Source organism: Sarcophilus harrisii, chromosome 1 (genome assembly GCF_902635505.1).
Source record: "Sarcophilus harrisii chromosome 1, mSarHar1.11, whole genome shotgun sequence".
NCBI classification, from domain to species: domain Eukaryota; kingdom Metazoa; phylum Chordata; class Mammalia; order Dasyuromorphia; family Dasyuridae; genus Sarcophilus; species Sarcophilus harrisii.
The window spans coordinates 89,926,769-89,954,088 of record NC_045426.1 but is presented as its reverse complement, the minus strand read 5'-3'; the positions used below and the strand labels follow the sequence as shown (position 1 = coordinate 89,954,088).

The window sequence follows — 27,320 nt, the reverse complement described above, 5'->3', positions numbered from 1 at the left end:
ATTAATCCATTTGATTTTCACAATAGCCCTGAAAAAATGTGCTGTTATTATCTCCATTTTACAGTTGAGGAAACTGAGGCAGGAAGATTTGTTAGGTGACTAACTCAAGGTTACAAACTAGAAAGTGTCTGAGGCTGTGTTTGAACTCAAGTTTTCTTAATTTTAGGACTAAGGCTCTATTTTTTGGGTCACCTGGCTGTCAAAATTGACACTTTAAATTGACTTTTAAAGCAAAAATTGCTTTTAGAGGATCTACAGAATCAAAAAGGTATTTTTTAAAAGACCACTTTAAAAGGGAACGCAAGTTAATGTACCCAATTCAAGTGCCTCAATGCCCAAGAAAGGAGTTTAATTCAAAGTTGTTCTGTGGGCAGACTCCAGAGATGTCTCTTGAGCTGAACATTCATTTGGCTGAAAAGAGAACTGTTTTGGCCTGGAATAAAGAAACTTGGCATGAGAGGGGAGGGAGGGCCCTGTTTCCTTAGTGAGCAGAGGAGATAAGAGCAATAGTTCTGACTTGAATGGAAGTAGAAATCAGGGCAGACTAGAAAAGGAATTGTGATTGACTGTAAAAGCCAGCTCTGTGGGTGACCTATGTCACATGGTTCTCTGAACTTCGAATGGAGACCTGAGAGACTCCTTCCAACCACTGACTTGTATGAAGACATAGCTAGCAGTTCATCACACTGGAGGGTGTCACCCCTTTCCTTCTGGACATAGAAGCACTCTCTCCTGGCATCAATTGAGAGGAAGAACTGAGGTTAACTGACTTGCTCAGGGTCATATCACTAAGTGTCTGCAGCTGGATTTGAATTTAGGGCTTTCTTACTCCAAACCTAATGCTCTATCCATTGTGCCACCTAGTAGTTATGTGACCTCCAGAATTGCCTGCTCTTTGAACCTATTTTCTTATTTGCAAAATGAACATAATTCTTGTACTACCTAGCTCACAGGGACCTAGGTCCTAGAACATACTTAAACCTAGAAGAGACTTCAGAGGCTCTCTAGTCCACCCGGGCAGGATTTGAACTCAGTTCTTCTGACCTTTCATGATCTAGTAAAATTTCACTATAGCATGTGTTAGGATTTGGCTTCAGGGTAGCTCATTATAAATTGAGGGACTGAGAAGGAGGTAGAAAAAGATACAATTAGGGAAGCTTGGAAGAGAGGCCATTGAAGAGGCAGGTGGCAAATTTTGGTTGTTTAGGAGTACTTCAGGATAGGAAGTATTGTAGAGAAATTAGACTCTGCTAGCTGCTGTACTTTCCTTCTACAATGATTCTTGTATCTACCTGGTCTCTACTGCCATGGTCATTTTCTAAGTTCATTCCTTCTAACTGGCTTCTTTGTCCAAGACCTTTCCGAACTTATTTCCCATTCTTATTTCTCTCACTTCTCTGTAGGTATTCTATGTTCTAGACAACTAGTGTCCATTTCATCCTCCCCTCTTCCATTTCTGGGTATGTAGACACTATATAAGGAAACACTCTTTTTCTCCTTATTAAAATGCTTCTCTCTGTCTCTCTCTCCAATGCCTCAATAAGGTGCTACTTCTTTCCTGAAACTTTCCTTGATTTCTGTCTTTCCTCACCCTTACCTGAAACTGCTCTCTCTCCCCTCTTCAAATGATCACATTGACAGGTTCTATCCTTAACTCTCATCACATACTACCGTGGCACACTTAATTGTATGGCAGTCACAGTTCCCTCTAAAATTATAATATGATGGAGGGCAATAGGAAAAAGGAAAGGAACAAGCATTTGTAAGGTGCCTTTTATGTGTCAGGTACTATGCTAAGTGCTTTAAGATATTACCTCCATATAACTTTTCACTCTTGTATCTCCAGTGCCTGACAAAGGGCCTGGGATATAGTAGGAGTTTAATAAATGTTTGGTGAGTTTCACTAGGGTGAGGATATTTGGGTTCTAGGTCTGGAAGTTCCAGTTAGACTCTCTACCTGACATTAGGGGAATCATTAGCTTCTTTAGAGCACAGTATTTCACCCATTTTGTGTCACTTAGTGCAGTGGATAGTAGGCTAGAGCTGGAGTGAGGAAGACCCAAGTTCAACTCCAGCCTCAGACCTTTGTAGCTGTGTGACCTTGGACACATCACTTAAACTCTACTTGCATCTGATTCCTCCTCTAGCTTGAAGGGTTGTGGTGAAGATCAAATGAGCTACTATTTGTAAAGCACTTAGCACAATGACTGGTACATATATAAATGCTAGCTAGCTACAATTGCTATGATTATAGCTGTGACTTTCATCTTCATCATCTCTTCAAAGCCTCTTTGATGATGTCTTTACCATAACTTCTGGCTGGGCAACCCCAAAGAGCTGTCCAGCATTCACAGACCATGACTATAGTATCAGACAGTGATTGGGATGAGGACTGAAATAGGCACGATATGGCTCAAGTTGCTCAAACCATTACCCTATTCCAGCTCCTGTCCATTTCCTAACCCAGATCTTCATCTTTTATTTTTTTGTCCAGACTATTGTGATAGTCCCTATTACACCAGCTTCTCCCCTCTCCAATACACTTTGTATGCATTGTATACAAACTTTATATACAATGAGTATTCTTATTACCTCTCTAAGATCATGTAACTTTTCTCTTCAGAAAACTTTAGTGGATCTGCCTTGCTTATTGAACAAAATGTAAGCTGTTTAGCTGGCACTCAGAACCCAGTAGAATTTGATTTTAAATTACCTTTTCATCCTTATCTCATATGACTTCTTCACTTGCAGTTCTCCTTCTACCCTGTGTCATCTTCATATCTTTGCTCGTGTGATTTTTTCCATATCAACAATGTACTCTTTTCCCCACCTTGCTCTACTATCTCAACCCACTGAAGTTCCTTCTCTCCTGATGTTGTTTGGGTCACTTCCCTCATGAGGACTTCTCTGGTGACTCCCCAGTTGGACATAATCTCCCACTTCCAGCATGTTGCCCAGACCCGTCTTGCGTACTTATTGCTCAATCCCTTCTCTTATCCAGTTCTTTGTGTTCATGCTTTTGCTATAAGAACAGAAGTAACAAGTTGTAGACTGTGTATGAGGCTTGGAGTTGGGAAAGTGAATGAGGCTTGAAGTTGGGAAAGTGATTGTCTTATTGAATTATTATCTATATGATGCTGTTAAGTCAGTCAATCTGAACCTTCATTTCCTTATCTGTAAAATAAAGCTAAGAAAGTCTCACATTATTGTAGAGAGTAGGTGTGAAGGAAAAGCCTGTAAATATTAAAATGTTATAGAAATGTGTACTATAAGTATTTTTGTAGCCCCAATGCCTTACACATGGTAGGCATTTAATACAATTTTCTCAAATTGAACGCAATAAACATAGGGGTTCTGTTATCCCTGAGCTCATGAAAGATACAAAAGTGTGGACATGTTGGATACTGTCTAGGAGATGAATGCTTCTTGTGTATTGACGATTATTGTGAACTTCCCTCCAGAACAAGCTCAGGTCTTCTCCCCCAAGATCTCCCAGATCTGATGAGGGACCTGAAGGTTGATATTTTTGGAGACTAGACCTGTCTCTTCAGATTCTTTCCCCAGTGGTCAAGGATTACCCCTGAGGATTTCTTCTAGCCCTCCCAGAATAGTTTTCTTCCCCCACTCTGTCCTGGCGTGGGTGACATGAAGATCAATCCACAAGTTGCCCCTTTCCCCTATCACTTAGCTCAAAACAAACACAATAGCCACTCCAATCCCTTTTCTTTTCCTTTCTTTCCTTTTTTTTTTTTCTACTCTTTCCTCATGTTCTTCATCCAGGTGGCCAGATTGTTCTGTCCTGAGGCCTGCCACTGAGTCTATACACCTCGCTCAGGTGGGGCTGTCCATCCCCAGGTAGCCCAGGATCTGTTCTGGTTCCTGAGAATGGCAGCCATGGCCCTGTGAGGCTGCTGATACAGTGGGCCAGGCCTGGGAGTCAGTTAAGTCCTGCCCCTGGATAGCTCAGTCGAGTAGGGTCACTGCTGTTTGGCTCTCCTCCTCAGGAGCGGAGTGGCTGCTCCTCCAGTGGCTCTGGGAGATTCCGGCCTGAATGTCACAGTGGTGCAGGCCTAGGCCATATGAGTTCAGAGTTCTAAGCAGGGCATCTCCCATACCTGGCATAGCTGGGTGTGGTCACATGACTGTTTCCTCTCAGCCCGGACTAGCTCAGGGCGAGGGACTAGCCCAACCATTGCTCGGGATTCCCATTGGAGCCGTGTGGAGACCCATGGCCATGCTGTGGTGCTGGCCAGGCCTGGGCTTCCAGATGAAGGTCAATGGTTCTCAGGAATCCATGGGCTCCATGACTTCTACCTCTGGCTACTGGTGGATGGCCAGGGCACTGGCTCCAGCCCTAGTGACCTCAGTCGAGTGCTGATGGATAAAGGAGCACTGGGGTCCATGGTGACGCGATCTGATAGGTGGGTGACCATGGGCAAGACTTAACGTAGGTGCTGCTGCCACTGCGGGCCTTCCGCTTGAAGTCTAAGGCCAGGGTCCATCGGCTCCATGACTTCTTGATCTCTGCTTGTACCTGTAGGAAAGGAGGAGAGACAGGAGTGTCAGCCTTAGTGACCCTCCGTTCTCATGTATGGAAACAAGTTGGCTTGTGGGTCAGGAGAGACCCGAATCTGAATTAGGTGGGTGACCATGGGCAAAAGACTTAACTTCTTATAGGGCTAATAAAACACAGTCTAGTGGTGAGGGTCAAGGGAGCTCCCTAACTTACCTCATAAAGCTTAAAATTGGGTGCCTTGCCTGGACCTCTGCTTTGAAACTAAATAGTTCAGTGGATACAGGGCTGGAACTGAATCAGGAAGATCTCAGATCAAATCTAGCTTAAATCATTTGGATGACCCTGAGAAAGTTATTTAACTGCTGACTGCCTCAGTTTCCTCAACGGTAAAATAGGGATAATAATAGCACCTATCTGCCAGATTTGAGAGGACCAGAAGAGATATTTGTAAAGCACTTAGTGTAGTACCTGTCATATGGTAGATGATTAATAAGTATTTATTTCTTTCCTCCTTCCTTATCATTCTTCCTCAAGTCATATGTGATGTACATATTATACTCCTCTGACTGGTCCCTCAGCTCCCTGAGGGCAAGGGACATGGTCCCATTATCTAATTTCATCTTTATTTCCACTTGCTAAGCAGAGGGCACATTGAAGGGATATGGCAGAGTTCGCACTCACCTCTCCATTGCAGAAACAGTATATTATGGCAACGAAAAATCCCTGGGGAAAAAGATATTCAAGAGAAAGGTCAAAGAAGGTTTGAATAGTTTTCTTAGCATCTCTACTGCCTGATCTACCTCCCACCCCCCCTAAAGTCCTCTATTTCCAAGAAGACCTCCCTGTTGAATGGAGGAGTAGAGCCTCATGTCCAGAACATCCTTCTCAGGTTTAACTAGAGCTTGGGGAATGGAAGGGGTACAAAGTCCACCCTATTTTAAAAAGTTCTCCAGAGAAGGAAGATTTCAGCACCTCTTTCCCTTTTCACTCTCGGCTGAGATTTCAATATATGAGTGGGCAGCAGGAAATTCTCGTCCTGTCTCCAACAGTAGAATGGGACATGTGTAATTACTGACACTTTATAAGATAATTCACAAATTGTATTTGTCATATTGAATTAAATTTATTCCCCAACTACAGCCCCTTTCCTCCTTTGAAAATGAAATTACATGTCGATCACTAGGGGGAATTGTTTATAGTTTCATTATCCATAAAACTAAGATTGTAAAAGCTGGTGGGCACAAGAGTGCGACTGGTTGGGTGGACATTTTCACGGGTGGAAATCATTATAAAATGATAGATCATGGCTTGCAGATTTCAAAGTTGACAACAACTAGTTTAATTGGCTCTAGGAATCTTTGACAGGCTGCTGGTACTTGTGAAAGGCTTAACTTTGTTATTGCAGAATAGAAAGATATCAGTTTCTTGTTCTTTTGTGGTAGTTATGCAGGACTCAGTAGCCTGGGAGAAAGTTGGTCTCCCCAACTCAGGTCTCTTCCTACTCTAGTATATTCTCTTCTCCTCTGTCAAAATGATCATCATATTTATAGGTCTGACCATGTCAGTAAACTCCAGTGACTCTTGAGTACCTCCAGGATCAAATATAAAACCCTGCATTTGGTGTTCAAATCCCTTTATAATTTATCCTGTCTTCCTTTCAGCTTTCTTATATTTTATTCCTACTGTTCTGCTTTACAATCCAGTGACACGGGCCTCTTTTGCTATTCTTGGAACAAGACGTTCCATTTGCTGTCTTTGGGCACTTTGTCAATTGTCTCAATGCCTGGAATGCTCTCTCTCCTCATTTTTGACTCCTGACTTCTTTGGCTTCCTTCAAATCCCAGCTAAAAAAAAAATGACCTTTTGTAAGCAGCTTTTCCCAATTCCCCTTAATTCTAATGCCTTTCCTCTGTGATTATCTTCAATTAATCCTGAATAGATCTTGTTTGTACATAGTTGCTTTCATGTGGTTTCCCTCATTATACTGTGAGCTTCTTTGAGAGGTGAAAGTGGTTTTTACCTTTCTTTGTACCCCAGGGCTTAGTAGTACAGGTAAAGCATATAGTAGGTGTTTAATAAATGCTTGTCGACTTGTCACAACTTTATTCTTGTGATTGAGGATGTTTCCTATGAGGGGACCACTTCAGACACTGGTCTGATTTCCTACTTTGGCAGGTAGGTTTTCAGCTTGGGTCAATACCAAGGGTACCACTAACCCTAACCCTAAATTTTTTCTTGGTCTTCCACTTCTGCTCCAGTCACCCAGACTTGCAACTTTGTAGTTATTCTCAACTCTTCAGTCTCCTTCACCCAACATGTCCAATAATTTGCCAAGTTGATTCTATTTCTTTAATATCTCCCATATCTGGTTTTTTTTCTTTCCACTCATAAAGATCCCAACCCTTGTCCAGGCCTTCATTACCTGAACTAATTGGCCTTCTGTTCTACTCCAATCCATCCTCTACATAAAATAATCTCCCTAATTCAAAAATCTGACCATCTTACCCACTTCCCTGCTCCAAAAAGACTTTAGAGGTTCTTTATTGTCTCAAGGATAAAATACAAAATCCTTATCATCTTGGCATTAAAAACTTCACAATCTGATTCCAACCTACCTTTCCAGACTGGGAATAATATTCCCTTAGAGAGTTTAAGCAACCTGAGCTGGTTGCCTTCCCGCTCTCCCCCTCCCCAGAATTTTCTCCTTTTTTACCTTCCTTCTTAAAATTCCTAGCCCCCTTAAGTTTCATGTGCCAGCCTCTCTCATAAGGCCTCTGATGATCCCTCCCTAAATGAAATGTAAGCTCCTTGAAAGCAGTTTAATTTTAATTTTTTTGTTTTTGTGTCCCTAGGGCTTAGCAATTTTTTTTTAGTATTTTGTGTCTGATAATATAATTCTAACACACTTTTCCATCACTTTCCCTTCCCCACCCCCAACCATTGTTTCTGTAAGCTATTTGCTATTGCAGAATAGAAAGATAAAAAAATAGGCTATAGCTAAGCAGGACTGGATGTGGAATATTTATAGTCTTAGATCTATCAGCTTACCCAACAGATCCCCTTTTCTGCAGCCAACAGAAAAATTATTTACTACTATATCCCCTCTGTGGTCTCTCTGCCCAAACATTCTTTATAGCACTAAGGGGTAGTTAGTGTGGGAGGTGTGGAGGTTGTGGGCAGCTTGTTATACCCAGATTCCTCTTGGTCCCTCAGTTCAGCCTATAAAGGACTTTAGGTCCTGCCTGATTAATTAGATTTATATTATAAGGGGGAGGAGGATTTATGGAAACAAGAATGGTAAAGTGAAAGTTCTGGCTGAATGTACATGCAGGAATGTGCTAGCACCCATTTTTAAATTTTTGCTGTGAGTATTTGCATCTAGGAGACTGGTAAATGCTACAGATCAGGGCTTGATTTATTGTCCAGCCTAGAGAAAATGTTAAGCTTTAAAGTATCTCGTATTTTCCACAGACAATTGTTAAACTTTTTTGATGGGGAGAGGGGAGAGAAGGGCACAACAAACTGACAACAGGCCAGTGATCTGCCCATAGGTCAGTGATCTACAGTGTCTGAGGGTCTGATGGCTACACCTACCTGGAATGAATTGAAGAGCATTTCATAGTGCATTTGGACTTGCCAAAGAATCCCTGATACTTCTGTGTACGGTGTGGCCATGAAGACGATGTAGTGCACCCCAAACAGAGGCATGAGCACTAGTGTGGACTTCAGCAGCTTTCTGCAAGAGGAAGCAGTAGTCAAGGTCAAGAACAACCCTTCCTCCTTCTCCATCTGAAACTTTGCTCATCTTTCAAGAGCCATTTTAAGTACATTCTCCTCCAGGGAGGTGCATTTTAGTGAATGAGACTGGAAGTTGGATGAGGGTCCTTATTATAATGGGGAGATGAAATATGGGGCAAAGGAAGAGGCTGACCTGTACTGTTGCCTTGTATCACATCTCCCTGCATTGGTCTCCCGGAGTTTAGTAGCCAGTACTCTGATTATATTGATAAAAAGAATAAAGTTCACCTGCGGGAGAGAAAAAAGTAGAATAATAATTTAGGGAGAAGGCATGGAATTTCAGAGGTTTCTGTAGCTGGGGGAAGAGGGTGTGTGAGGGATGATAGACCAGCCCTGTGGACTCTTTCCTCTGGAGAGAGTATCAGGAGTCTGATTTCAATATAATAGAATGCTTCTTGAAAGTCAGAAGACCTGAGTTCAAATTCCAGGGTTGACATTTAGGAGCTGTGTGACCTTTCAAAGAAAATCACTTAACTTCTCTGGGTTTCAATTCCTTTATCTATAAAGAATGAGAAGTGTAAACAAAATGCCTACATTTTCTTCCAGATCCTGACATTTGGTGATACTGTGAGGCATGAGGAACTCCCAGGGAAGAACATTGTCTCCTGCCCTTCTTCCTACTTATTCCATCCTCCAAGCATTGTCTCTTTATGGGTCCAAACAATCAGATCTCCCATGAAACCCTTCCAGAATATGTCAACTTATCAAAAACCTGCTGGTTGATGTAGGAATACTCAGCTTGATTATGCTTATTAAATACTTGTTGATCATGGATTCATTGTAGTCTTGCTGCCTGAGTCTCAGAGAGGTAGAGAGGTTAAAGATGGATTCCATCCATCTTTATACCATAGCAGGATTTAAACCTGAGGGGCTGACTCTTTGAGACACCATTTGGGGTTTTCTTGGCAAAAACATTGGAGGAGTTTGTTATTTCCTTCTCCAGTTCATTTACAGATGAGGAAACTGAAGCAAACAGGGTTAAGTGACTTGATCCGGATCACATAGCTAGAAAATGTCTGAAACCAGATTTGAACTTATGAAAGTGAGTCTTCCTTAACTCTAGGTCTGGGGCTCTACCCTAATGTGCCACCTGGTTGTTCATAGTTGGATAAATAGATCTAGATGCCTGGTTAGCATGAGGACAGTCAGGTCTTCTGTAGGCAGCAGAGTTGTTGCAACAGATTTTTAACTGAATCTCCTGGACTAGATGGCCTTCTCCATTTAGTGGGTTCAGCCCATTCTACCAAGATACTCTTGAGTGAAATAATTCTGTAAATTTCCCTGGAAACTTTAAACATCAGCTTTTGATTATCTTTAACAAGTAGATATGTGTACTAGATGGCTCCTAAGACCCTGCATAATTCTAAACCCCCTATGATTTCATCTTTCCAAATGTCCCCCTTTGACCCTTTTTCTACCCCCACTCCCCAGATCTCAGCATTCAAGGTCTTAAAGTAGGAATATGCTGGTAAATGTTTAATAACTTTCAAAAAAATCTGGAAGCTATACTTTTAAGCTCAAGTTGCATCGTTAATATATTCTATGTCACTTTATTAAGTCAGCAAGTCAATAAAACAATAAATCAAGCCTTGATTTGTAGTTTTCTCATTTCTAAGAAGTAAATAAATGTTCCCACTGAAAATTTAAGAACTGGCTGGCTCCAGCACATCTCTGGTGCCCCTAGGCTCCAACTTGAACCCTTTATTCAAGTCAGATCAGACTCCTCATTATCAGATTCTTGTTCCTTCCTTCCTCCCTCCAAGGTCCATTCTGTGCCTCTCTCCTGCCTAAGGTTCAATCTGTTCAAATCTTACTTCTCCTTCAAGGGTCCTCTAAAGTCTCAGCTCCCCTAGAAAGTCTGCCCTGACCATCCCAGCCCACTGGTGCCTTCCTTGTGTGTTGATCATCTTTAAGTTATTATACATAGTTATTTGTTGTCTTCCTCATTAAAAAAAGACAATCTCTTTGTCTTTTTGCCTATCTTTTCATTTCCAGTGTTAGCACAGCCTGGCATGCAGTAGGCACTTAATAAATGGTTATTGACAGACAAATATGGGGAAGACAGAATATTTGTGGGCAAGAATGGGGAGGGAATAGAATTGAAGATTGCTTTTAGCACTTAGCACAGTGCCCCAGTGCTTAGCACATAGTAGGCACTCAATAAATGTCTATTGATTGATTAGAAATCAAGTTCTTAACAGACCTCGGGGCTAAATAGCAGTTTGTTTGAAGGAAGCATTTGGGGTTCTTAGTGGACTTAGCTCCATATAAATTTACATGTGATAATGTGATAATGTGATCTTAAGTTGCTCTAAGATTAGAACAGTTTGCACAAATGATGAGGTGCTAGTTCTGTTGTTTTTTTACTATGACCAGATTATATCCCAGAATATTCTGTTCTCTGGGCAACACATTTTATAGAAAACATTTATGAGCTGGAGGAAGTTTGAATGGTCAAGGACTTTGAATTGATTCCATAGAGAATGGGTTGGAGGAACAGGGATGTTTGCCCCAGAGGAGAGAAGGCTCAGTGATGGGTGGGACAACATGATAAACATGTCAAAAGGCTGCCATGTTGAAGAGTGATTTCACTGATCATGTTTGGGATCAGAGGATGGAACTAGTGTCACAAGTGGAAGTTGCCAAAAAAAACCAAGTTTAAGTGTCTCCTCAGGAAAAACTTCCACACTATTAGACCAGTTTTCCAGAAGTAGAATGAGCTGCCTCAGGAAGCGTTGTGCTTCTCCTCCCTGGTGATTTTCAAAAAGAGGCTGGGTGACTACTTGTTGGGTGGGTTTGTAGAAGGGATCCTTTCCCCCAGTGGGATGCTGAGATCCCTTATAATTATAACTCTGTGATTTATTCTTCCTGAGGACATGACCTGTGTTTCCTCGTCACATCAAGAAAACTTGGACCCTCCATCCAAAATGGAAGCTCCTTGAGGGAAGATCTATGTGATTCATATCAAAGGTGAAAAGAATCCCATTGGGTTCAACTTGTGCAATGGTTTCAACAGCCTTGGAAGGCTGGGACATCTTTTCCACACTGGTTGGGGCTCCTTGAAGGCAGTAACCACATGTCCTCCTTAGACCCTTCCTCCCCATTCCCCAGGTCTGCTCACCACAATAGCTGCCAGGATGGGCACCTGTATGATCCATTTCTTATTCCCCGAACTCAGGTCCCAGCACCTGGGGAGACACGGGTTCACCACTATCAGATCCCAACGACATTCCTGATGGGTTCCCTCCACCCTGGGCACAGCTCTTCCTCAGACCATTCCTCTAGGCTCTCATGCTTAAAGTAGCATGTGCAAATACCTGGAAGCTCCCACCCTATTAAACCACCCTCTGTGGTATCCTTCATAGGAGACATAATTGTGTTTTCTGATGCTGGTATCATAGATCATGGATGGGCCTTGGACATCCCAAAACAACCCTGTTCTGAGGCTCCCCCCAAAACTCCAGGGCCCAAAAGACCCCAAAGGAGGCCCCAGACTTACTCAGTGTTGGCCAGTGTGGCCCTCACGGTCACCCACACAGCGACAAACACGGCAGGGAGGCCTGGGGAGGAGAGTAGAGGAGAAATACAGAGAAGAGGAAAGAAAGGAGAGAAAAGATGTAGAGGAAGTGAGGAGACATATAGAAGAAATGAAAGGTGCAAAAGAGGTGGAGAAGAGAGACAGAGGAAAGAAGAGACAGAGGAGAGGAGAGGAGGCATGAGGCTCCAGCTCTCCTACCCTCCCACCTTTCAATAGTGAGTCAGCTCATGGAAAAGCCCCCCCTCCCCTTCCTCCCTTCTTCCCTTTCCCTGGCCTCTGAGCCTTGATTTACCTCTCTGAATACAGACAGGAATGTCTAGAGAGGGAAATGGGGTGAGGGGAAGAAAGAGTATCAGAGAGGAAAGTTAAGTTCAAATTAAGATTTGAAGAGAGGTAGAAAAGATGTGAGAGAGGGCCAGTTTAGGGAGAGACATGTAAAGAAGAGGATGGGAGAGGGAAAATATGGTGACTATCTAATCCAAAATGGTGCAGGTGAGACAAGGGAGGGAGAAAGAAGGGGATGGGTGAAAAATGGACGGTGGTGAGTGTAGAGAAAGAGAGGGAGTGAAAGTTTGGCTTAGGCTGAGGACAGTTGGTCACTAGGGTGGGGATTCCCAAAGGTACAAATACTGTGGGTTGTGGCTGCTCTCCAGTCTCAAAATATAGAGTTCTAGGAGCTGCCAGTTTCCAGGATCAAGACCATTTTGATGACTAATCAGAGAATGTCCAACTTCCTTAAACTAACAGTTAGTATTTTGTCTCCAATGACTGGGTTTTTGCACTGACTTAGCTCCATCCCTGCAATGCCCTCCCACTTTACAGAGGCTCTGGCTTTCTTCAAGATTAGGTTCATGTGCCATCTCTGCTGGACAGTAAGTTCCCTTGTTACATTTCTCTCCCTGCTCATATGAACATGACTCTATGTATCTCTTAGTAGATCATAAGGCCAGGAGGAGGTAGCAGTCATTTTAATTTTGTATCCCGAGGACCACCTTACACATAGTAGGTGCTTAGTAAATGCTTGTTGGATTCCATTGAATTGGAAATCTGTCTACTCTCTGGCCCCCTTTCCCTCTTCTTTGCTTTCTTTTCTCCTCTGCTTTCCTTTTCTCCCTTCCTTTTCACTTCTACAATATATTTAATAGTGTATAGGGGCACAAACTCCATCAGCTCTCTGTCAGAATTTCCTTGTTTTGATTCCTCTTTCAATTACTGGCTATGGCCCTTGGGGGTTATTGTCTTGCCAGTATACCCTTTCACCTGCAGGCCCAGGTTATGCTCTCTTTCTGAAGAAAGTCACCTTCCTTGATTCTTCAAAGAGGTAGACAGGGACCTTTTCTGTCTGTTCTTGCAGGTCCCCCACTTGGCTTCAGATAGAAGCTGTATCCATGTGGATTCCAGCTTAACAGGCTCTCTTTTTGATGACCCACTCAGCTGTTCTGTTGCACTTGCCTCTCTTCTAACCAGAAACATGACTCTCTATTCAATTCTCCTTATCTTTTGGTCTTTCTCCCAGACTCTTCACCCTCTTTCCAACATCTGAACTCCTAAGTTTTTCTATAAGCTATTTTCTCAGCATAAACTACCCCGTTATTGACCGGTCTCCCTTATCCAGCCTCTAGCACAAGCAGCCTAACTGGTTCTCTGCCAGGTTCATATAAATAGGAAAAAAATCCTAATTTGGTACCAGGAAGATAAACCAGCTTGATATAAAAAGCCATGGAGAAGGAATCAGTTCCATAAACTAGTTGTATGGTCTTGGGCAAAGTGTTTCCTCTTGTGGACCTCAGTTTCCTCATCTGTAAAATGAGAGGTTTAAATTTCATGTCCTGCCTATGGACCCACACACCCTGTCCCTGAGCTGCCTTCTTTCCTAGAAGTACCTCCGTTCTCTAACCCCACAGCAGCAATCTTTTCCCTGACAAACTGATCTCTACCATCGGTTGATAATAATTTCATTGGGGACCACAACTAGTTGAAAATTCACACATAAACTCACCCAAGTACAGACATACAACCATAAAGGCACACACACATGTGGTATGAACACACCCATCATACAGATTCACACACCCAGTGCACAGGAGACCCCACGTACATGCGTATACAGAGCCACGTGCATGTGCACATACGCATCCGTATGCATGCAGATGGACATACACACACTTACTCCCCTGTGGGCACAGAAATGGTTCCCTGGGTGGGCACCGATGCCGTCAGTGACTCTTATAGTATCCACATTGTATGCGCTGTGCATAGTAGTGAAAACACACAGTGTGTACAATGCAGGTTCTATAAAGTCAGGTGTGTCCCCCCTCAGGGTTCGCCCCTGTGGGCTCACTCAACCAAGTAAGGCCCACACCTGGACTAGCTTGACCCAACCAGTCCTATACATGACAGCCAGCACCCTCCCCCAACAGTACTGGAGACCTCCCATCAGATGTCCTCTCAAGAACCTTTGCTGATTCCTGGTGGCCCAATGGGTCTCAGGCAAACTCTCTGGTCTGAACTTTAAGACTATTGCTGTTAGCTCCCCTGTGCAATCAATGAAAAATGGACTGGCCAGTCTTGGTCAGAAGATCACACCTTTACATGTTCTTTGATGGGCAAAGGCTAGGCTTTCGCCAGGGAACTTTGTCCTGAGATCTAGTGTGACCACTGTTCTCCTTGAACTGAGCGGAGGTGGTAGGGGGAAAAGCTTTCTCGAGATATTTATTTTGGAGAAAGAAACATTCAGCCAAATCCACCATCCTACAGTAAAGATCTAACCATTAGGAGTAGTAATAATGGTGGGGAGGGAAAGAGAGAGAGAGGGGAAATCCTTGCTCAGTCATGTCACCAGATAACAGTATAAAAGAATTTTTAGGACTAGAAAGAATCTTGAAGGAAGACTACTCTAAATCTCACAAGTGAGGAAACCAAGCCTCAGAGAGAGAAAGCAACAAACCCAATATGTAACCGAGATGAGATTTGAGCCCAGGTCCTGATCCTGAGCCAAAGTAGACTTCTCTTTCTCCTCTACTATGAAGTTTTTTTGTCCCCCTACATCCCCATCATTGTTGGGGCTGCCTGTTTAGAATGAGTTGGACCAGGGTGTAGTGAGCAAAGTAGGATACCCATTTTGTATAGAGGCTACTAAAGTCTGTATATTCCTATAGGGATGGGGCTGAGGAGGTTCCTCTGGGAATTCCAGTGGTCCTGATCAGAGTCTGTCAGATGGATGTATTGAGAGAAGAGATAACATTCCAAATTTCAGGAATATCTTCTGCCAGAAACAGGACAATAGTGGGTCTAATCCAGGGCTAAACAGATGGCTCTGGTTACAGACTGAGTTCTGATCTTAGTCACAGATTAAGTGACATTGGGAGGTCAGAGCTAGAAGAGACTTGGGAGTGCAACCCCTTGTTTACAGGTAAGGAAACTGAGGTTCAGAGTAAAGGAATTTGCTTAAAGCCATCCTGAGAGTTGGGGCAGATTCCTGATTCCAAACTCAGTGCTTTGGTTGCTGCAAGGTAAACTGGCTCTCCCTGAACTTGAGTCCTTTCTGTGGCAGTGACCGGGTTGTGGGCCCTGATCCCATATTCATTTTCTGTCACTGATGTCATTTCATTCTCATAAGTGTCACTGCTGACTGATTCTAGTTCTATGGGGGTGATTGCCTAAGGCATGTGCTGTATGTGGAGGCTGAACAGACAGTGTGCATCCTTGTATAAGGGGAATTTCTTGGTGTAAAATTCCCTTCCTTTCCTGTCTTCCTTTGAGGGCAGATAAAATGCGGTACATGCATGCACAAGGAGTTCTCACAATGCAATTATATAAACACACACATACACAACATATCCAGCCACATGCAGACACAATGTATATACATACACTGATCCATGGAACTACAAAATGTGAACAAAATGTTTTTGTTCATATGCAGATACATATGAATGAATACATGTGTTCATGCCCACCAAACACAAATATACCCATACCTTCCATCATACATACACACACACAAACACACACACACACACACACACACACACACACACACAGAAACAAGCAGGCATAAATGCACACTGATAACTGTATTAGGTCATTGCCAAGGGAATGATGGAACAGACAGGAAGATGGATCCTTAAGATCCCAGTGGACATACCCCAGCCGAATAATGTGAAACCCCAGAGATACTTTTTCTCAGAGAAAAAAGCCATGAAGATGAGGCTGTGAAGGTACAGGCCTTCCACCAGGATCCAGTAGTAGTTGGTGGTCAGGAAGTAAAGGAAGACGGTTACAGCGACTCTGCAGCCCACCTGGATTGAGAAGAGAAAATGGGCAGGGAGTTAGATGGAGTTGGCAATGATCCCAGGGAACCCTGTCTTATTCCATGTCCCAAGTGGAGAAACATTCTGTTAACATTGGAGTTTGTCCTCCATGGACAATTCAAAAAGGGAGAAAGCATATGGTTTTCCTCCATATTTTACTTCCAACCTAGAAGATTGAGCCACTTCCTTATGTTTGAGTACATCCATGTTGGTATATAAATTACTTTGCATTTTTATGTATTTTTATATGTTGGGGGTGAAGTTGGTGCTTAGGCTTCTGGGGTACATTTTTCTGTGGAATGGGAGAGTAAGGCAAAGCGACACTGAAGTGGAAAAAACAGAGAGAGGGAATGTCCAAAAGGGGCAGTGGCTGAGGATCAGGGATGGGACATAGGCCAGAGCCTGGGACACTCACAAAACCCGCCTTATCAGCAGGGGGAGGCTCCGTGAAGGCCCTCAGCTCCTCCTCAGTGATGCGCTCGATTTCATCTGGGGAAATACCCGAGTAGAGCACAGCATCCTTGATGAAGATGCTTACAGCCCGGAGCATGAAGGACACAAAGAGGTGCATATGAATGTAGTTCCGGGTGCAATGTAGCCTCCTGGAGGGGGCAAAAGGAACAGGGAGTCTGGTTAGCAGATGCTTACAGTGATCTACAAGTCATAGGAAGTGCTGACCTCTTTCCTGCTCTTTCCTGTCCTGTTCTTCTTTCTGCTCAAGTCTTTGATGAGTTCAGGGAAGGACAAACTATTTCTGTAAACATAATAATGAAAAGAATAGCTCCTATGTCTCTCAGGATTTAATATGTACATCCTTTTTTATCTTCATCAATTCTGTGACATTGTTGTAAAAAAAATCATGGTCCCAAATTTAAAGCTGAGATTTAAGAAATCCAACTAGTTGTTTTTATCTTCAAAGTTAAGATTGGTTGACTTGGAAGAGAAAGTAAAAGGCTGGAAGACCAGAGGATCATAGCATTAGACTGGAAGAGACTTTAGAGGTTATGTAGTCTAATTCCCTCATTTTATATATGAGGAAATTGAGGCCCAAAGAAGTGATCGGCACACATCCAAACAGGGAGTAAATAGCAGAACAGGGAATCAAAATTAATTTTCTATCTGGAGTGCTTTGCACTTTGTTCAACAGTCCAGGTTATCAGAAAAGCTTCCTTGAAAAAAAGATAGAAGTAGGGCTTAGATGTTAAGAAAATCAAGAAAGTGGATCTGAAGAGGCAAAAGGGAATTCTGAACTATGTCAAGAGGTTGGAAAGTGGAAGGATGTTACCCAAAGAAGATAGTGAGAAGGACCACTGAACACTTGGAGTTAAGGAAGTGTTATCTTCCTGGAGAGGAAGGAGTAAGTGTGTCTAAGAATGACTTCAAGGAGTAATGCTATACTTTGGATCTATAGGTTTTATCAGCAGAGAGAATATCTAGTTAGGGATGAGAAGGACAATTGAGTAGTGATGAGAAAGAAATTGATGACTTCCTGCTCAGGGCTATCAAGACAGCTCTTGGTTGAACTGACACAAGCAATAATGAAGTCTGTTGTCCTTCCTAGGACAGGTACTCACAACAAAATGGAGAGGTAATCAAGATTTGTCAGACCTAATGGCTGCCACATGCTTCTGCTGCTTTCTGTGGAGACAAATGATTCTGTCAGAAGGAACCTAGAAGAAAGTGTCACTGAGGGTTATGAAGTACTGAGCAAGAAATGGAAGATCTTAAAAACAGGTGGTATTTTTATTACTACTATCAGTAAACAGTCAACAAGAATTTATTGATTGTTTATTGTGTTCCAGGCATCGTCAACTGAAGGCAGGTATTCAGAAGAGAAATGTAGATTGGGGAAATGAACAAGTGATTAAGAAGATGGAGTCTGAAAATGGGATTTGGATTTCTGGACCACATCTTTAGATATGAGAATAATTGGCTCTTGGCCAAGGATTGTTGGCACTTAATGAAAGCACACACACAAACACCTCCCACCCAAGGTTTTGCAAATCTAATCCAATTGGAAAGGAAGGGGAGATGGGAACATGTATATCCATTAATGAAGAAATGATGGAATAGCTATGACATAAAAAGAAGAAAAAGCAGTGGGAACATTTATTAATTCACAAAGGACAAAACCTCCAAAAGAAAATAACAATAAAACCCATGGCTTCATATGGGTATATCCAAATGTGCCAGGCATTATACTAAGTACTGGGAATAAAAATACAAAAAAAAAATGAGATGATAGTTGAGTGAATTAGAGATTCCAAGAAAAAAGGCAAATTTGAAATTACAGGTGACCCCTGAGATTTGGTGGAATAGAATTCATGCCTGGAATATGGCCTAGGCAAAAGAAATAAAATAGAAAAGAAGAGACGTGAGGTAAGATTGTATATTATGATTTATTCATATGAGGAAATCTAGGAACTAGAAAGGAATAAATGGTAGAAAGTAGTAGTTCTTTGAAGATTAATGGAAAGAGGAATAGAAGTGATATTTTTGTGGTATTGTGCAATAGAACACATGAACAAAAGGAAGAAATGGATGATGTATTCAGGAAGCTGGTTCAGAGAGATGATATACTAATGATTGTAGAGTTCAACTGTTTAGAGCTTTCTCCTCTCTGTCTGTCTGTCTGTCTCTCTCTCTCTGTGCATCTGTCAGTCTCTCTCTCTTTGCTAAAAGGAAAACAATGAATGAATCCTCGGCTTACTTTAAAATTAATTTCATCTTTCCAAAGGTTGAGGAAGTAACAAAAGGAATCTAATTCTCACTAACAAAGGAGAAGTTGTTAAAGTAAAAATGAAGGAAACCTGGGGGCAGTGGGGAAGAATATTCCATTTTAGAAGTCATGGTAGAAGAGAGGAAAGTAGCATTGCAGAATGGATTGGAGAGAGGGGAAACTTGAAGCAGAAAAACTGGTTAATTTAATGAATTTTAAAAATTAAGTTCATGAGTGGAAGGGTGGAAGAAACTTAGGAACTTGTGCCTAGATTACTATTCATACTACTTTGAAAAAAGTCTTGGGGGTTTTAGTGGTCTACAAATTAAACAGGAACCAATAGCTCAGTAAAGCAGTCAGAAAAGCTAGTGTGCTCTTAAGCTGTGTTAAGAAAAGACATTGTGTACAAATTGATGAAGATATGTTCAGTGTTCAATAACACTTTTAAGGAAGGATACTAGTAAGCTTTGAAGCATCTAGAAGTGGGCTATCAGGATGATGAAGGGTCTCAAGGCAAAGGCCTTTTCTCTCCCCATTTCAGACATTCTCTCCCCATTTCAATCCCTCATCACCTTTTGCTTGGAACTATTGAAATACTCTTCCAGTTGGATTCCCTTCTTCAAGCTTTTTCCTACCTTCAACCCACTCTTCATATGGCTGCAGTTCAGACTGTATGGACCTTTCCCCCCCCCCCCCCCCCATTCAATAAACTCCTGCTGTTGCTTTAGAATCTCTAGGACCAAATATAAATTCCTCTACTTTTTATGGTCATTTAAACATCCTCACACCTTCCAAATGCTCTTTGGATTTTGCTATTTTGTATTTGTCCCATCTCTGTGTCTTTGAATTGACCAGTTCTTAAGCTTAGGAAGTAGCCCTTTCTGATTTCATCCTCTTCGAAGTCTTTATTTCCTTCATGCTTCAGGTCAAACAATGTTCTCATGAGGTCTTTTTTACTTTTCCTAGTTCCTAGGGAAGATTACCTTGTATCTGTTTTGGGTTAATTTTGTGTATCCTTATTTAATGTACACATTGTCTACTAGATGGCAAAGCAAGATCCTTGAAGGCAGCAACTGTTTCACTTCTGTCTTTGTATCATTCCCAGTGCCTGGCACACAATAATAAAGACTTGTTGATTGATTATGACTACTGTTTAGGTACCTTTCTACAGAAGCATCTCCTCAGCATATAGATCAAGCCAACCAGAAAAAAAGAAAGATTAATCTACTGAGGGAAATGATGGCTAGCATTCCAGAATAAAAAAAATGCACCGGTTCTGGACCATCTATAGCGTAGGGATAACACATCCATACCATCTGCACAATCTATCTTATTTGCCTTCCAGTAAACTTCCATCGAAGTCCTTGCCCTTATGCCTCACTGAGTCCAGCATTATTTAAAGTTGTTGGCGTCAGGTTGATGAAGTTGACATCAAGTCCTGAGCTGCCAAAGTTGGGCCAGTGGGGCACAAGCATGGCTAATTCCTACCAGTTTGGAAAGGCTTCAAGGACAAGTCTGGGGATGAAGTGTGAGTCTGTCATTCAAGGACCAGTTTAGCTAAATTTGGGAAGGGCAATCACCACAGGAAAAGATTTATTTTGGTCATAGGAAGTGAATAATTGTCTAATGAGATGTGTCTAATGAGATGTACTCTTTGATCCACTGAATTGGCCTCCTGGTCCTGAGAGACCCTCCGTCTCTCAGCACTGGGCATTTTCTTTGGCTGTTCCCCAGGCTTGGCAGGCTCTCCCTCCTCCACCCTGACTACTGACCTCTTTTAAGTTACAACTAGTATTCCATTTTTTGCTGAAATCTTATTCAGTCTCTCTTAATTTCAGTGTCTTCCCTCTGTTGATTATTTCTTATTTATCCTATATATAGCTCATTCTGTATGTATTTGTTTGCATGCTGTCTCCTCCATTAGATTATAAGTTCATTGAGGGCAAGAATTGTCTTTTGTCTCTTTTTGTATCCCCAGCACTTAGCACAGTGAATAAACACTTAATAAATGTGCTTTGACGGATTGATTGGGAGGTATATTATGGATTCATAGGATTATTGGAGTTGAAAGAGACCTTAGCATTCATCTGGACTTGGAGAGAGGAAAACCCAGCTTTCCCCCCCACCTTGGATTACTAGCTGTGTGTCAATCTCTCTGCGATTCAATTTCTTCATCTATTAAATGACTCCTGCCTCTAAGGTCAAGACTTAGTCAGTGATCCAATGAACCCCCCTCACTTTGTAGATGAAGAAACTGAGGCCTAGCAAGTATGGGTGACATGCTCAAGGACCTTCAGGGAATGACAGAACTGAGATTCAAGCCAAGGTCCTCTGTTTCTCAATCCAATGCTCTTTTCTCCATGCCACACTGTGTTGGCAGAGGAAAAGACTATCCTGATGAAATCCCAGATCTTTGGAAATATTGTGGTATTCAAGTAATTCTATTAATAACAATGATAATAATAGTAACAACTGGAATTTATAAAGCACTTTAGTAACAAAGCACTTAACATCCATTATGTAGATAAATTCAAGGGTCTAAATGTACAAACCACATTCAGCAGAGAAAACAATGGACTTGAATCAGAATTCAGTTGAGTTTTACATTCTTTCCCTTTTTTGAATTTTCATCTCCTTGTGGTATCCCACGACCTTTTCATCCCCAAATGTCTCAAATTGAGCTTCTTATAGGATCACAGGAGCAGAATGTCAGAACTAGAAAGGACTGAATTGAATTGAGTGTGTATTATATGTAAAAGATCCACTGCTTTGCCATACTGATGTTTTTCCCTCTCTAATTCCCTTCCTTCCTTCCTTCCTTCCTTCCTTCCTTCCTTCCTTCCTTCCTTCCTTCCTTCCTTCCTTCCTTCTTTCCTCCTTTTCTCCCTCTCTCCCTCTCTTTCTTCCCTTTTTTGAAGGTGGAGAGAACTGACTGCTATTGCAAGCCTGATTCTGACCAATAAGAGGAAATTTATTGCCAAAAAAGAAATTATGGCATCCTCAGGAGGAAATGACCTCTCCATTTGAGAGTCTGTGATAAATGCAAGGAAAACCAGGCCTACTCTGATGAAAACCTAATATTTTTGGAGTGCAGTTTTCAGAGATCAGAGAAAGGGTAGTTGGAACCCCAGGGCCCAAAATTCTACAAAGCAAATCCACCTTGGGGACAAGAGAAGCTCTGAAGAATGCCCATAAATGCTTCTAGAATGCTTCCAGAATGTCTATTCTCCCCCAGAATCTCCATTTGGTGATTTGTCTACAACCTACTGAGCAATGATGGGGATGGGATTGTGATTTCTTAACAGGCACTATACATATTTCCTAGGCATTTTTTATAGTCACGCTCTCAGGATGTGCCCCCTAATACTCTCTGCTCTGGGTTCCTGGCTCCCAAGTTTCTTTGTGTCACCATTCAATTGGGTTCCAGACATCTAGGGAATGGGAAATGGGGACCTCTCATATCTCAGTAGCTAAGGTTTTAGCACCTTACCTAAAATAACCCAGGATCAGCACAGCCACGGTGAGGGAGCCCAGAGAGATGGAGTAGCCCACAGTATAAATCATTCCAAGGCGATCGAAGACTTCCTGAAGGACAAACAAAAAAGAATCAGTAGGAAGAAGATCATCAGGGGCTCTGCCAATACATATTTAGGGTCCCTTAGGGAAACTGCTGCTGCCATATCAGGATCAGCATTAAGGAAGGAAAGAGATAAGAATCTTATCCTCAGGGAACATTTTGGCTAAGGAGGGGAGGGGAGGCATAAATTCTGTCCTCAAGGGGCCTCTTGTCTAAGGGAGGGGACAAAGGACTAGACACAGAGATTGTAGACATATAATGGTATATTTATATTCATATACATATACGAGTATATGTGTGCGTATATATGTATATATATATATTTTCCTACATATGTAATGTGTATATGTGTATATATATATGATATATGTATGTGCTATACATTTAAATATATATATATATATGTAGAAAGTATATATGTATATTGTGTGAAATTATCCTTAATAGGAAGGTGATGGGAGTGTAGTCTAGATACATAATGTCTTGGGGAGATGAGAGGCAGGGGAATTAATCAGGAAAGGCTTCATGGAGGAGGAGAATTTTGAACAGGACTTTTGTTTTATGCTTATTTCCCCTCAGACAAGGGGCTCCCTGAAGGCAATGCCTCAGACTGGGACCCCTGGTATTTCCCCGATACCTTTAAGAGCCAAAGACCAACTCCTTATCAAGGTGGGAGCCAGAGCTTGGGGGTTACCCCTATTTCCTAGCCTGGGGTTCAGTTGCCCCCTCTCAGAGGCTGACCAGATGCCCAGAGCTGAAGAGGAGGTGGCTGATGTCACCCGGCAGGGATCCCAATGATTCGTCTTGATCTCAGGTTCTGGACCACATATGAGCCAGGGCTCTCCCCACCTCCCTGCCCAGTGGTAGCGAAGCAGGCCTTCCTGGAAATCTCACCACTGGCAGGTCAGTGCCAACACAAGGGGATGGGAAAGAGGGAATGGGAGTCTGGCCAGGTTGTACTGGGGCACTGATGAATATGGTCTATAAACCAGAAGGTAGAAGGGGCAGATAGGGTACCCAGTTCGGCACAGGCCTTCAGGTTTCTTGGTTTAGTGTCCTTGATCTGGGGATGGGGAAGACCTTGGATCCCCTCTGATGGGGAGAGAGAAAGAGAGATAGAAATAGCTTTGGCTGAGATTTGCTCTCATGCCTTGAAGTCATGACCCTGCTCCTTCCGATCTTTCAGCTCAGATCCTGGCTCTTTCTAGAAAGTTCCTCATATAGGTCCCCAGGAAGCCTTCAGTCCATCCTGCATCCCCCAGCCTAACCCTTGCCGGAGGTGATCTGGCCTCCATTCCCTGTCCTGGGCTTTGCTGGGACTTTTTGTCTTCACTTATCTCAGCCTCCCTTCTAATAGAGTTTTTGTTTTGTTTTGGGGTGTGTGTGTGTGTGTGTGTGTGTGTGTGTGATCCTTCTTGCCCTCCCCCCCATCTCTTTCCCCTTGGAGCAGAATCTGTATTAGATTGATCTTTTGTATCTCCAGCCCCAGGCAGAGCACAACCACATGATAAATGTTTCCTGAACCGGCTTGAGGTATACTTTAAGATGGAAAGACTGGATGGGGAGAGAGAAATTGGGAGCCACACAAAGACAGTAGCAGGGACATAAAAAGGCAGAGAATGAGAGAGACGAGATAGATGAAGAGACAAGGAGGGACAGAGCCAAGGAAACAGAGACAGAGCGAGTCAGGAAAGAGGGAGACACACACAGAGACAGAGATTGGGCCCAGATAGCCGGGAAAGCGCTGAGTTTGAAAGGGGGAAGGAATGGGATGGAGAGGGAGGGAGGGGCCAAAGGGTTGGCAGGGAAGAGCAGGGGAGGTGGGGCAGGCCCGGCCACGCCAGCGGCTGGTAGCTGTGTGATGCTCATTAAGGACGACACAGCCCGAATGCTGAGCGGAGGGAAAACCAAGCTGTTGTTGTTGGCCTGCTGCCCTGCCCCAAGCCCTCGGAAATAAATCAGAGGCAGGAGGCCCAGCCCCGCCTGCTAGCTGGCCACCGGGGCCTTCCCGTCAGGGCGAGAAGAGGGGGGCAAAGCCCAGCCACAGACTGGGAGGAGAGGAATGAGTCTGCTGTCCTGGTCCCCGAAGCCGGCTGGGGAGGCCCTGTATCCCCCTCTTCCCTGCTTATTTCATTTCAGCCACTTTTCCCTGGCCCCTCCACAAGGGACATGAAAATCCCCATTGTGTGTTTCTTGGCAGGCAATGGGGCTCTGCAGACTGGGGCATGGAGGGGTGTCAGACGTGACGGGTTGGAGTATGCTCCCCTAGCCCTCTCCCATGAGGACAGGTGTGGATTATATTGGCTAGTTATCACCTTGGAAGTCCCCTAGAGCAGTCCTCCTCCCTACATCTGGCACTTATGGGGGGGGGGGGGAGGTCCAGGATCAGCTCTGATGTTTACTAGTTCTGTGATCCTGGCTTGGCTGATTAGCTTCTCCTCTGTGAGTCAGGAATAATGATACTTTTACTCCTTGTTTCACAAGGACTGCTGTAAGGACACTTTATAAATCTAAAAGTTCTAAAGGAAATGTGAGGTATTATTAAGGACAGAAAGAGAGGGAGGAAAGATGGGTCTGCTCTGTATGTGAATATATAGTTCCCCTTCCCAAAGTAAGCATAATTAATAATTTAATAATAATTTTATTCCTCTTGCTGAACAAGAGGACAGGAAGCTAAGGGATTGAAGTTAGACCCCAAGAAGAATCTTCACATGCTTATTGGGGAATACTGTGTATCTTAATTATCTGTTTGTCTTATCTTTCTACTAGATTGCAAGCTCCATGAAAGCAATGATGTTCTTACCTAAACTTTCTATTTCCCTCAGTACCTAGAACAATGTCAGGCCTTAATGTTTAGAGAAAATTTGTTTAGGCAGGGAGGTAAATGAAGGGGGTGGTGGTGGTCATGATGATGGTGAATTCACCAATTTCTGGAAGAGCTGGAGGAATAAAGAGATCTGACTCTATTCCCTAGCACTGTCCCCTCCAGGTTCACAAGCGTGCTGTGTCACATGTGCTGTGGTTTTGATGGGAAAATAGAGAAATGGATGAGATGGCTACTTGTCAGCCCAGAGAAGGAAAAGTGGGAGGAATAAGGCAGGTTCTTAGGGCCAGCTCATGGGCTCTTTCTGAGGGGCAGTGCCAGTCTCAGAAAGGAAGTTGTAGCTCTAAAAACTTTCATCTCCCAGGGGTAGATGGGTAGCACATCATTTCTTTTTCTGATGCAAAGGGATAGAATTTATTCTTCCCTTTCCCACAATCTCTGTCATCTCACTTTGACCTCTGCTTTACTTTGCTGGGGAGAAGAAATGGAGGAGCAGAGCAGCCCCCTTGGTTTTCTAGGCAAATGAAAATGTCTTCAGATGTCTCCTTTAGCAAATACTCTGATCTTTTGTTGGTAGGGCTAGAAATAATTTTGAGAAGGATTGTGGGGATATGGGCAGAGGTAGATATGGAATTAGAACTTGGTCTGGGATACTTTAAGCCTTCTAAATAGCCTCTCACTTGATTGTCTTCAATTTTTACTAAGCTCATTCCCCTTCTAAGAACCTTCAATAGCTTCCCATAGAAGGATAGATTCCCCCATCTTTTAGTTCAGCATTTCAGGCCTTCTATAACCTGGCCCCAATCCTCCCATCCATCCTTTTCTCTTTTCTCCATTTCCCTTTACTTCAACTCAGCTGCTGCTCTCTTTACTTGCACCATGAATAGGTCAAAGTAATTTCTTTCTCTGTACTTTTAATTCCTCCCTTTCCAAAGGGTTTCTTCCAGCCTTGATGTCCAATAAAGCCCTTCTTATCTTGACACGTTCCAAGGACTCTCATAGCTTTGACATTTTGGCATTTGTTTAGCTTTCTCCAAAAACTTTGATCCTCACTGAGCTCCCTCCTTCAAGTTCCTGTCACTTTTCCATTTAGAACCACAAAATTTCCCAGTTGTTCATATATTGTGTTATGTGTTTAATATACATGAGTTCTATGCTGTAAGTTCTTTGAGGGCATGTTTCCTCTTTAGATTAAGGGCTCCAATGAGTCAGTTGTAAGTCTCTACTTCAGGCTAGAGGCTCTCTGAGATCAAGAACTATTTCTCTTCACTCTGTGAGGGGAGACCTGGGTTCAGAGACTGAGCTGTCCATTCTTGATTCTGTACCTTAAGTGACCTTTGGGAAATTTAGTTCACAGTTGGTGAGGAACAGAGGAACAACGTAGTTGTCAGAATCCTGGAGAAAACTATGGGAAAGGGTCAGTAAATGATTGGGGAATCTCCCAAATTCAGAGCTAAGTTCCCTACTGGGCAAAGAGGGAAAGTGCCATAGTCCTGGGTCAGAGTTTAGGGCAGGGGATGAAATTATAAACACGTACCCGCTCCCGGGTCTCGTTGGTCAGAAACTTGACACACTCGCTGTAATTCGCCCATGTCCGGTTGTTCCCAGGCACCAGCTCCCAGCTGCCATTGCTGTCACAGCGCCGATAGGCTCGGCCTGGCCAAGGAAGGGAGAAGGGACAGGAGGCCCTGTGGGTGAGGAGTTGGGCCAACAGGCAGCTGGAACCATTCCTCCCCATTCCTGGGGAATATTCTTTCACCAGAAAGCCTTCCCATACTGACACTGCCTCCTCAGCTCCCCACTCTCCCCTCCTTGGTGAGACACAAAAGGGGGATTCCAGAAACTACCTCAGTTATGGGGACAGGTAATATGGGGAGTAGTGGGAAGGACAACAAGGAAAGGTTGAAGGAGAGTTAAGGTGAGAGAGGAGAGAAGGAAGAGAACAAGAGAGGCAGCAGATGAAAGGAAAGGGGACAGAGGGGGAAAATGCCATGAAGACAAAAGAGAGAATTGGAAGAACTCAATAAGAATGAAA

The 27,320-nt window shown here is 43.0% G+C and overlaps 1 protein-coding gene across 1 annotated transcript in view; it reads right to left on the bottom strand.

Annotated features, from left to right (window-relative positions):
• Positions 1–4,363: 4,363 nt before the first annotated feature.
• PTH1R (parathyroid hormone 1 receptor) overlaps positions 4,364–27,320 on the bottom strand; it is a 59,922-nt gene continuing 36,965 nt past the window's right edge. The window contains exons 6-15 of the mRNA XM_023497997.2: positions 26,823–26,941; positions 22,375–22,469; positions 16,581–16,767; positions 16,000–16,153; positions 11,814–11,874; positions 11,436–11,502; positions 8,448–8,542; positions 8,111–8,252; positions 5,198–5,239; positions 4,364–4,534 (exon numbers count right to left, since the gene is read on the bottom strand). Coding sequence (XP_023353765.2) covers positions 4,364–4,534; positions 5,198–5,239; positions 8,111–8,252; positions 8,448–8,542; positions 11,436–11,502; positions 11,814–11,874; positions 16,000–16,153; positions 16,581–16,767; positions 22,375–22,469; positions 26,823–26,941 — 1,133 coding nt within the window. The remainder of the gene's footprint in view (positions 4,535–5,197; positions 5,240–8,110; positions 8,253–8,447; positions 8,543–11,435; positions 11,503–11,813; positions 11,875–15,999; positions 16,154–16,580; positions 16,768–22,374; positions 22,470–26,822; positions 26,942–27,320) is intronic.